Below are 12,352 nucleotides of genomic sequence, written 5' to 3' on the forward strand. Positions count from 1 at the left end.
CCACCACAGAGCCATCTGGCTATTTTTGACTGACAGCACCCCACTGTTGAGAATTATGTAATATGTGTTAAGGAACCATGCAACTGTTGTGATAGCATGAATATCTTAATGTCCAAGGTCTCTTTTCTTCGTAGCTATGGGTTCTGGAGTTTTTGCGGGGAGGTATGTCCTCTATATCCTGCTCCAATTTATATAAATTCAGTTTATAGTTATTTCATACACTGTCCAGACTCAAGGATGTGTATAAGGATGTTTATGATGTATATGCTTTTTAGCAAATCTAGCAGCCTGACTGTGTCTGTCAGTAGGTTGGTTGGCTGGTTCACCACTTTGGTGCACACTGACATATCTCAAGAACTATTTGATGGAATACCATGAAAGTTTGTACAGAAATCCATATGTTTGCCTCAGGGTGAATTGTAATAACTTTGGTGGCCTCCTAACTTTATATGCAGCAGGATCATCCGATCAACTTTTTAATTTATCATTATTATTTCATAGTTTGTTTTAGAGCTGGGCAAAATGTCAGTATCGCATTATGAGACTAGATTTTGTCTTGATTTTGGATGTCGTAATATCGTGTTATCTTTTCTTGATCTGAAGGCTTCATTACAGTAAAGCGATGTATGAAATTCTGAGACTGCTCTAGCTGTTCTGTTATGTATCTTTACCCACTAAGTCACTATGGTGAATCAGAATCATTCTAAATTGACAGGCTCCTGCCTGCTATTTGCAATCAGCACTCTGCCACACCCCCATTTCTCTATATAAGGAAAATGGGTCGCCTAGAAGTGTATCTTTAAGTTGTTGCTATGCACTTATAAGGCCCTGACACACCAGTGTCAGCCCGTCACTTAGCGTCTTTGAATGTCTGGCAGTGGGAAACAGCTGATAAGCTGTTCATCACTCTGCTTCAAACATGTCCAGACATGTCTGTCTCTGATGCGCTCTCTCCTGAAGTCACCAGCTGCACTCTCTTCCACCAAAGCTAGATGTGCCATCTTAACACCTGCTTAGAGGTAGATCAGAATCTTTTAGGCTACCCAGGATGCATGTTAATGATGGTAATAATAATTTCATGGCACTAAAAATTGATGAGCGTACACATCATTACCGGCAGATTCAATACAAAATGAAAACCAAAACCATTACATTTCAATATGGATATTCTCATGTACACCATTGTAAGCTGGGTCTGGGACATTGGGTTTTATAGTCAGATATTTTAATTATGACAATAACTGATGAGGATGAAAGGGTGTCAAATAAGTGCATGCATTACTAAATGAACAAATATTGTCTCTTGAAGCCTTTTTTTTAATAGATATGATTATATGCTTTGTGTTTAGTCAGAAGATGTGTTTATATTTTCTAATACTGCCAGGCCTTCATAATTTGTGCATACGCATGGTCTGAGCTAGTTCTGAATTTGTCCGTGGAGTTTCAACAAATTCAGGTATGAAAATGTTGCTGAATCCCAGATAAATGCATACAGTAAACGTTCGTACGCACGGTTTGAGCACAGATTTGAGCACTGTTTATAAATGAGCAAAGAAAACTGTGCTAAGGAGCACATTGGTGTTTTAAACCAAATGTTAGCAGGTTTAAAGCACCAATGTTTTCTTCAGTAGAGTCTTCCTTACGCTGAGTTGAATCACTCAGGTAGTTTATACTCATGCTGTGCACCACTCCAAACAAGATTTACAATTCAAAAGGTTTGTTCAGGTTGAGGTTAGAGTTGGTTTTGGGCCAACAGTGGGGGCAGCGTCTGCCAAACCCAGCGATGTAGGCAAGCTTGTCTTAGGGCAAGAGAGACTCCAGTACATGCTGCAGTGGGAAAACAGTGTTTCATAATCAAAGCACAGCACTAGAAATTTGATACACAAAAACATGGTGAACTTCTTTTACATATTAATTTTTCACGAAAGTGGACCATTGCAGCTAGAGGAATTTCAAAGTTCCCATGGTAACAAACCAAATTTGCGTGCAGGCCACTTAAAATTCCACTTTGCACTTAGTCATCTTAAGCTAAAGCAATACTGACTTAACAGGTCAGAGAAGGACTGGAGCAGGAGGTGATGTTGAAGTGTTGAGTACAGACAATTCACCATCACCTTCTCAAACACAGTTATCACTAATAAAGACAGGTGGATGGCACTTGAGTATTATTATTATTTAAACCGGTCTTCTCTCTCTATCTTGTTATTGTAACAAATTTCTTTTAGCAAGATTTCCAGGATCATAGTTCCCATCTCTGACACAACACTTGTGTCTGTTTACTGTGTGATTTTCAGATACTTAGGTAAATATTACGACTAATTGATATCAAGATGACGCTGAGATGTTTATCACAGTAATAATTTGTCCCTGTCGCCCCCACACTTATTACAGTGGGCATCAGTATTCCAACTGTGTCATAGCAGCCTCTTTCTGCCTTCCATTTTAGAGAGAATTTGCAGAACTTCCAGCCTCACTCTGAAAACTGTCTTTCACTCTTACTCATACAATGTCTCACAGTGGTTACAATGAACTCTTGCAACTTGAAAAGGCAAAAAGATGGGCATGCTGATGGGAATACTGATTGTATCCATTGGTTAAGAGGAAAGTGGAGTCAAGTCGGGGCGAGAAGGGGGGGCAGCGGTTGGAGCGGAGAAGCTCAGCCCTCTTCTCTGTTCTGTCATGGGAAACGCTGAACTGAAGGTTTCAAAGGGCAGACCTGCTTGAGGAGAAAAGAATTTTCATCAGAATACAGTCTGACACATTTGTACAGCTTCAAAGTCACTGCAAGCACAGACTTCAAGGTATCATATGTACGTTTTATCAATGAGCAGAGACGTGCAAGAATAGGAAGGAATCTGGAGACTGAGGGTAGAAAAAAGAATTGAAGAGGGGGATTTGAGGGATATGAAGGCTTCCTGTGGGAATTCTTGGCCTTGAAAGAATTGTGGATAACAGGAGATATGACTTAACAAAAAGGAAAAAAATGGCTATGGTGCAGGATGCATTATCACAGACAGGAATGAAGGAGTGTGTGCATTAAAACTACTTAAGCAAGTCAAACCGAGTATTACCTCCAGTCTTACCTTATTGGACCCTTGGGCAATAAGATGAGCCTGGTGCAGAATGAGGTTCTGTGTGGCTTTTGTGTTTTCCACTAAAATCATAGGGAGAAGGGGGAAAAACAGACCTCGTCTTTTTGTCCACGTGTCATGATTTGCTGCATAGTTGATTTTCTGTCCATCCCCTCTCTCTTTTCCTCTGTTCACACATCTCCCCTGCTGTCCCCCCCCCCCCCCCACAGTATCTGTGCCATTCTCTTTCATGTACGTATTTATAATTCTAGTGCTTTTTCTACCTCTTTTTTCTTTTTTTTTTTGCATGCCTTTCTCTTATCCCTCACCCCACTCCAGCCAGGATCTTTGATTAATACTACAGTAGCTGCCCATTACAAACTGTAATCAGCCACCGGAGACTAAATCTTGTGGTTTTCCATTTATTCTTCCTCTAATTCACTACTCTTTTACACTTTGCTGCTTGCTTGCCAATTTGTTTTCGTGTGTGTGTGTGCAGATGCATGCAGCACATGGACAGAGGTGTATGCGTGTAGGCATGACACTCTCCTGGAAAGCGTTGCATTCATTTAGCAAGTGCCCTAATGCTGTGGATGCTGTGACTGGCTGAGCGCTAGAGAGGCGGCAGCCAAGCCCTCTGCTCAGCAGCTGAATGCTGCCAGTGTGCCTGCATGGGAGCACTGGGGCAGAGGAATCGCTTTTGTGCCTCTGGTGAGCTCATCCACTGAGAGCACTCTTCAGAGATTTAGGTGAGGGTCTGCACCCTGCCTACTTGCCTGTATGCCAGCCCAAGTGTCTTCCACACTGGGGACAAGGGGAGGCCTTTGAGTATCCCCACTGTCTTCCTTGGCTCTGCTGGTGGATGTAAGTAGCTGTTCAGTTTAGCTTTAGGATCACGTTTGCTTAAGTACTTGCACCGTATTACTCTGCGCTCACTGACTTCGGATTTTGTGTTTGCCTTTCTTGATATCTTTGCTTTGGTATAAGTTCAGCTTTGTCCATCATAGTTAATGGTTTAAGTACCTTCCTCTGCAGTGAAAGTAACCACGAGGGCCTTCTTTTATTCCTGTCAGCGTTGTATTGATGGCAGCTTCCTCAGTTACACAGTTGTCAGCAGACGGGTCTTAATTAGTGGGACATTCCAGAGAGTAAGTTAGCGACCAAGTGAGGGGAGAGAGGGAGTGAAAAGAAGAGTTGAGTGTTTGTGACAGTCTCTCCCAGCTGAGGCTGATGGAGTAGAAAGTAGAGGCTTTGATTCTGCTCTTAAACAGGGCCAAGAGAGCACAGATCACCATGGTGATAGCATTGTTGAACAGTGAACAGCAATTGGAAGAGAGACCTTGATGCACTATGCACATCTTTATTATGTTTACAGACCATGTCTCATACTCCAAGCAGGAAGTTGAATTGCGTTGTAATCACTGGCTCATCAAGTAGTTCATATGCAGAGTTTTGTTTCAGCAGGGGACCTCCTCCACTTGGCGGTTGAAAACATCTCCTGCTTTGAGACTGATACTAAAAGATGAGGAATTGAGGAAAAATCCAACAACATTTAGATAAAGCGTTCCTTCAAACATTCACATTTCTTCTGTGTCCATTATGTTTTAAGCTGTTGAAAGATAAGCCTATAGTAGAATACTACGAGTATAACATTAACAGTTATTTGGATAGTATTTTCTATTGCATCAAGTAATTATAATTTAATAATTAAAATTAAGTAATAGTAATTTTTTTTTGCTCTTTTGTGGTGCTCAAGTTACAGTGAGATGTCTACAAGGAGACTGACAGTAATGAATCATTTCTAAGCAGTATAGCAGTGAACTTGTAAAGTGGAACATTTCTATAGCTTTCCCCAATTTGTAATTCCCTCTGTATTTTTAAGAAAGGTGAAAGTAATCTGTCCTCTTTGTACTCCCCAGCGGGGGTGTTTGTGGGGACAGACCTCTCACTGCTATATTGTGTGTAGCTGTCAGCTCAAATCAAAGAAAAAGGGAGCATTGCTCTCTTGACTTAAGGATACTGTTATTCTTTCTGCAACAGTATACTTGTACCTGCATACAACGCCGCAAGCAAACTGCAAATGTCAGAGCGCACCGGCTCGCCTCTTCTTTGCTCATCTTCTCTCACAGATGCCAAACGTGCCGGAGCGTCTTTCTCATGTGTGTTTCTGTCTTACTCTTTATAGTCAATATGACAAATGCACTCAAGATGCATCAAAAAGTCTGCTTCACTCTCTCTTTCTTTCTGTCTCTGTCTACAGCAACCAGTTCCACAAAGCTGGAAGACTTGAGCTTTCTTGATGAACAGCGCAACACCCCCCTGCGGACATCCATTCGCCTTCCCTGGCATAATACAGGAGGAAGGCCACCCCAGGACTCTAAAGGTGACTGCACGATGCATTACTGCTGTAGATACAAATGTTGCAAGCAAATGAATTTACTAGCCAATCTTTTTATTTTGAGATAGTGACAATAGGCTTTTTCAGACCAAACCGTTCTAGAGACTTCCTGAAAGGAACTGCCTGCTGGCAAGCGTCCTCAAGAACTACATACCTTCAAGGTTTTTTTTTTTTCTGTTTGCATTTGCATTGCTAATAGCAACGCTGAGGTGGTGTGCTGCAAGCCAGCGGTGGTTTGTATAGCAACGTCACTTTTGTTTTAGCTAGTCAAAATCACTCATCTAGCCCTTTTACAGAGAAGATGCAATGACATGCCACCAGGAAATACAGTCTTTCTCCACCCATGCAGTGCTCAAACATCATTCCAAACTTGGCACTAAGTGAGAGAGACTGAATAAAAAGGAGATAAATAAAAAGAAGTAACCACCGTAACTGTCACTGGCATCTATGTTGCTTTCTATTGTTTACTGACCTGTGTCTTGGCGCGTCCCTGTCGTCAGACGTGACACACCAGGAAAAACAACCAGAAAGGCATACTCATCTGCTGCAGAGCCATATACCCAGCTCTTGTCTACTGGCAATGGGAAATGAGTCTATAGCCTATTTTTAGAGGGTTTCCCCATGTTAAAAAACTCACGTACACGCACTAATTTTGGTGGAACAGGCGCTTTAGAAAAGCCCCTCAAAAACTGCATTCTAAAAAGGATAAATGTTCCTTGTTCTCGTGGTCCTGACACAACAAAAAGAGGGGCTTTGAACAAGGTTCCTTGAACCAAGTAAACGTTCCTTGGGTCCAAAAGTGCTGAACGTATACATTTATGTTGTGTATTTGTCAATTGTAGTGTAAAAGTTAGTGTTGGTGTTTTGCATTGTTTTGGCTCTGCTCCAGTACACTACATTTCAAATGAAACAGTGACAGTTGCTGTGAGGATCAAGTGCTGTGTTTCAGCTTTGATGGTGTTTGGTGTGTTCACATCCATATAAGGTCGTGTTGGAAAGAGGGTAGGAATTGTAGCTTTTTACACTATTAAGAGGTATGTATATAAAGTGCTACAATTCATGCACAGATCATCCGAGATGGATGTAAACACCCTCAAATTAAAGGTTAAAGTCAGCACTTTAACCTCATAGTCATCATTTAATTTCAAGACCTCTGTTAAAGTCTAGAGACACAAAACTGTCCAAATACTTGAAGTATGTTGTTATTAATGCTATATTATCAAAAAGTGTCTTCCCTGCACACATGTAGCTCCACAGTTAAAACCATGTCCTTGGTTCACCAGCCTTTATCTTGGTTATATGTGATAGACCTCGTCTCGCTGAGAGAAATCCCACAAAGTGAATATTTGATGAGAACATGAATAATTTAATATGACATCATTAGATACTCAAACTATTTAACTCAGTTTTGAAAACGTCCTCTTTCTTTTTCCACACATCCTTAAACATGAGGTTGATACAGACGCATCGTGTCAGTGGATTAATTTTTATATCCCTGCTGAAGAAACAGCACGTCTCCTCAGACTGAATTTTTGTTCAATACTGTATGTATTCTTGTATTTAGTTTTTCGTTATTGCCAGAGGGAGGAAGTGAGGGAAGAAATCAGATATGGTTAGTGTGGGCAAGAGACACCATCGGAGTAAACAGGTCAGGTCAAAAGTTTGCCAGCAATCGACCAACAGAATGTTCAGATAAGTTAATTAAACTTCACATTTATCTGTTATGCATCATCTAATATGTGAAATATGCTGGTAATCATTACACTGAAGAATATGCAGTCATTCTGTAAAGAATATGCTGGTGGCATTGCATTCTTTGTCCCATTAACTTTAAATGGTGTGTACTCAGGAGTCCTGCCAAACATCTTTCCAGCAAAGAATTCAAATTGTTTTTCTCAGTTCCAAGAAGACTTTACTTTGTAATTCAAGTTTTTTTCAGTATGAAAAAAAAAATGAAGAAACTGGCATCCAAGATTTTTTCATTAAGAACAGAAAAGCCAACAAATCAGCTTCTTTTAAAGAATCTGAGTGTTTTTGTTGAAATCTGTAAGACTAAAATTAAGCCCTTGTTAAAACAGTAAGGCATTGTTAAGATAAATGCTCAGACTAAAGAGACGGTTCTTTTTTAAAAGGGGTAGTAATTTGGCCAGTGTGAAAGCAGGCTAAAATATTGTTTTTGAACCAGAAATAACAGCAGCAAGATTAACTATCGAGTAGTATGAGTAATAGATGTAAAAGCAGCATTAGCAGTGGTCTGAGAAGTAGTATTAGTAGGAGTGATACTGGTATTAGTAGAGAGGATCAGAACTTTTAGAGGGTTCCTGAGTGAACAAGTGTTCTGAGATCTAATTAGTGCTGAAGTGGACCAGATAGAGAGTCCTTTTTCAAGTCCACTTATGTTGAGATTCCACTGAAATTAACATTCATCCAAGCTAAAACAGACAAAGAACAAAAGACTCAGTTTTAGGACTACCATGTAGGTTTTTCATTATGTGGCACATTCTGGAGGAACAAAACTATCTAGAAGATTCCTTAAAAACTGGTACACAGTTGGCATATGTGTGGCAGTGTACGCAGGTTTGTGTAAAGGATGGAAGATTAATTAATTTTGGGACAAACTGAGGCTGAACTAGAGACCAGAATTAGTTTTAAGTTTCCAGTTTTCAAAACTTTAGGTCCGGTGTTGTCATTGCATGATTGCATGTTATTAGCACATCACTCAGAGGCTGCTGATGAGCCCCAGCATTGAGACTTTGTAGTATTATTGACAGAATGTGTGACTCATTCGAGAAGCAAACTGAAGCGTGTTTCATACCTTTGTCTATAAAGCAGTATCTGTGACACCGAATATTTTTGCATTTGTTTGAGAAGTAATTACACAACTCTAGTTCTAATTCTAATACTAATTTTCTTTCACTTTTCCTCAGCTCGTTTTGCTCCCTACAAACCCGTGGACATCATGCTCAAGCCCTTGCTATTTGAGGTACCCAGCATCACCACAGACTCTGTGTTCGTGGGCCGAGATTGGCTCTTTCAGCAGCTGGAAGATGTCCTGAAGGCCAGCGAGTCCACAGAGAACCATGGCGCTGTAGTGGTGGGCAGTGTTGGTTATGGGAAGACGGCCATTATCTCGCGGCTAGTAGCACTGAGCTGCCACGGAGGCCGAATGCGCCAGATCGCCTCCAATAGTCCCAGTGCCTCACCAAAAAGTAAGAAGGTTTATTGTTTGCCTTTGGATGTGAGCACTGCATTAGCTGCAAGTTTTCAGTTTGTGTAACTGTATTTTCAGTGAGCTTACAGAGTGTGGAAGTGAAGTGAGGATATTTAACTCAAATCTCTGCAACTACTCTTAACACTGATTTCACAAAATAAGCCTTGACAACATTAAACCAATTTTGCTACTGCACCAAATCATCTAGAAATGATCAAATCAAACTAGAAAAGTGTACTCGGTAGAGTGCAGATCTCTGCTAAGTGGCCACCAGAACTGAGCGCAGCCACTCTAGACAATGCACATGCCCCCCCCCCCCCCATATTCCTTACAGTCAAGATGGCAGCAAAGATGACGAAAACATCTTTTTATTGGTTCTTATTTTATCATCTTGTATCCTACCTTACTTAAGTGGATCATAACACCATACTTTTCTATGGATGTCACTTTTTGAGCGATGAAGGTCAAAATGTGGCCTGCAGCAGACAGCTTTGTTTGTTTTTTTGTTTTTTTTTTGTCTGAGATATTGTCTGAAAATGCCATTTGCTTTGTGAATTTGCTACGTGATTTTTTTTGATGACTTGTGGCCCCTACCAGCAAGTAATGAGGAGTAAGGAGTCGGCAGTCAGTGAGGGTGTATAACAATTAATAAAACAGGTTTTTCAACAATTATGAATGACCGCAACCAGGAGAAGTCCTTGAGCATACATACATTAATATGCACACAAAATATTAAACTGATTGGATGCTTAATTTATAGATATTTCATTTGTATTTATTTTTGTCTACATAATTGCACATCTCTGTGTTCCAGGTGGTGGAGGATCAAGCACAGAACTTCCTCTCAGCCAGCCTCCACAGCCCACTCCACCTTCCAGCGCTACCAACACGCTGAGGACCAACAGCTGCCCTGGGACCCCCGAGATGCAGCGGCGTAGGGAGGAGGCTGTCAAACGCCTGGCTGCAAAGGTACAACTTTAGCCAATACTGCACCTCACCTGTGCCTTCAGGAGAAATCACAGTGTAGAGAAAAAAGATTACTTACCCTACAGATGATGATTCATTCCCAAAAATGACTGCATCATTATGTCAGTCTCCTTCATTTAAAAATGGTATAATAACAGTTGTCACTTGCGAGCAAAGTGTTGTTACGATAATGTATCAATCATTACTGAAACAAATACACAGGTACCTGCTGTCTATAGTGTACATTAATTGTAATACTGTGTCTCCTGTTTTGGACAGTATTGTCTACCTTTCTTGCAGTTCCTATTGTTTGTTCATGCCATTCATACTCTGCCTTATTACAAAGATGTTCATGGTGTGCAGAGTGCTTTTAGTATGTATGAGATGCACTGTAGAAACCTGATAGGGGCTCAGCTCAGTTGATTTATGTTTATACGTGTTTGTTTATGATTTATGGTTGTTCATGTTTATTTGTTTGATATTCAGCCTATGAAATATGGATGGTCTTCAGTAATTCGTGGAGATTATGATAGATGGTGCCACCGTTGGTCCCTCAGAGACCTTATATATATAACAGGGTTGTTGAATTTGAGATGCAGTGAGCTTAGTTAAAGACTTGGCCGTTAGAAGCTGGTTCAATATTAATGTCCGCAGCATCTCACTACTGCAGTATGACTGAGGAAGTGGGAAGATAGAAAACTTAAGTTTAGGTCTTTAGTGTGCCCTTTAGCTCACAGATGGAAGGCATTTGCATTGTGTAGGGGGAGTATTACCACAGGGTCTCTCTCTGTGCTGCCATGGGAACACACTCACCAGAATAGTCAGATTTTTAGTCCTAAATAGCAAACTTTTTCTTATAATGCAGGTTGACATTTACTTCAGTTCAGCTGTCTTATTTGTCTACATCTTTTAGAGGTTACATCTTAGCTGCTGTAGCTTTCACTGTCTTTAAAGGTAGACATCAAAAATGGTACATAAGGTCCATAGCTTTTGATTACTTTCCTGTGCACAGAAAATAATGTGTTGAACTTTTCAGGTCATTTTAAGCTTTTATTGGACAGCCAGCACTCAAGAGATGACTGTAAATGTGGAGAGAGAGACATCGAAAATGACATCTAACTAAGGCCTAACCAGACGCACACCTGTGGCGGTGCAGTTCATTGTCGGTGCCTTAAAGCCCGGATCAGACCAAAGATTGGTGACGAGACGAAACTGTTGCAGAGAAAAGTTGCAGCAGCGTAATCTGGCCGTCTGACCTTGACTCAAGCTGGCGGATGGTGTCACCGGCATCTCCGCTGGTCAAATCACCAGTGGCTGGTTTTAGAACGTGAGGCGCGTCGCCTGTTTCTACAGCCACATGGCTTGCAGTGAAGTCCGCTGGTCAAGTCAAGATGACTGCACACAGCGTGTTTGCTTACTGCTGCGGCAGGTGCTACTCGTTGCATGTGCTTATGTCCCCCCCACACACACACACATTCTCACTGACTGATTAATTGGCGCTTAAATCCAAGCATCATTGTAAAGTAGTTGAACTAGAATTTGTTTTTACCATAGAGCATAGTTTTCAGTTTGTTAGTAGCCAGTGAACAGTTTAAACATCTCTGCATTTTAGTCAGCAGCGCTGCCGACATTACTGTAGACCACTTATCTGTGACAGAGTTGGCAGCAAAGACAAACAGGAGTTGGACCATATTTCTGCTTTCTCCGATTATGTTCAAAATTGTTCGGTGGGCAGACAAGTCCTCACTGTACCTGTCTGAAATGTTCTCTACTTAATGCGTTTCAGCACGGTTTGTGGAATTGCTGCTGTGGCTGTCTGTGAGTTTTATAATCATAAGACACATCTTGTGATGCTGCTGGTAAAAATGTCATGGTGGTCTGCTTTTTGTCAGTCCGTTTCACATCAGTAAATCTGACATTTTTTGTTTTTAGCATTCTGAAATAATTTCAGTGGCAGAAACTTCTCCTTTGGTCCTTATTCCTGCAGCTTTAGTGACCACTGAATACACCCTATTAAATATAATCTAAATACCTAATCTAACGCTAAGAATCTTGATATCATCTTTAACCAGTATGTGACTTCTGACCATTTTCTTCATCTAAGAAATATCACAAAATCAGATGTATCTTGTCTTTTTTGGATCTTAAACTAACTCACACTTGAATTTACTCACACCTAGGTTATTTAAATTCCCCCTACACATGCCTAAGTCAGACTACTGTAAATCATTTACAGTTCATTTAAAATGTAGCTACCAGGCTATTGAGTATAATGAAAAGTCGCTCCCACATTACCCCTGTTCTTGCATCCCTCCATTGGCTTTTTCAAAATAAACTACAACATCCTGTTGACTACATGTAAGGCACTGCATGACCTTGCCCCCAGTTAAATTTCTCACCTCCACATTCCTCATTCTACTTCTCAGCCACTACGAACTTCAAATCTCAGCCTTTCATCCATCCCCCGCTCCAACTGCAAAACAAAAGGTGATTATGTAGGTGATTGTGCCTTTGCTGTCTTGCCCCCAACTAATCTCCCCCAACCTATCAGATTTGCTGAGTCTTGGAACTGTTTTACACGGCCTCTAAAAACCAATCTTTATAGTGAAGCCTCTCTGCAGATCTCCATCCTTGTCTTATGTTTTGGTTCATTTTAGTTTGGTCTGTCTCTGAATGTGCTGTGTTTTATATTGGGATTTATTTTTA

At 40.8% G+C, this 12,352-nt stretch overlaps 1 protein-coding gene across 6 annotated transcripts in view; it reads left to right on the plus strand.

Annotated features, from left to right (window-relative positions):
• The window catches only part of tanc1b (tetratricopeptide repeat, ankyrin repeat and coiled-coil containing 1b), a 137,625-nt gene that overhangs the window by 85,693 nt on the left and 39,580 nt on the right, over nt 1-12,352 (plus strand). For all 6 annotated transcript variants that reach the window (XM_078174484.1, XM_033617695.2, XM_033617694.2 and 3 more), the window contains 3 exons: nt 5,332-5,454; nt 8,397-8,678; nt 9,495-9,649. In XM_078174484.1, coding sequence (XP_078030610.1) covers nt 5,332-5,454; nt 8,397-8,678; nt 9,495-9,649 — 560 coding nt within the window. The remainder of the gene's footprint in view (nt 1-5,331; nt 5,455-8,396; nt 8,679-9,494; nt 9,650-12,352) is intronic.

Source organism: Epinephelus lanceolatus, chromosome 14, assembly GCF_041903045.1.
Source record: "Epinephelus lanceolatus isolate andai-2023 chromosome 14, ASM4190304v1, whole genome shotgun sequence".
NCBI classification, from domain to species: Eukaryota; Metazoa; Chordata; class Actinopteri; order Perciformes; family Serranidae; genus Epinephelus; species Epinephelus lanceolatus.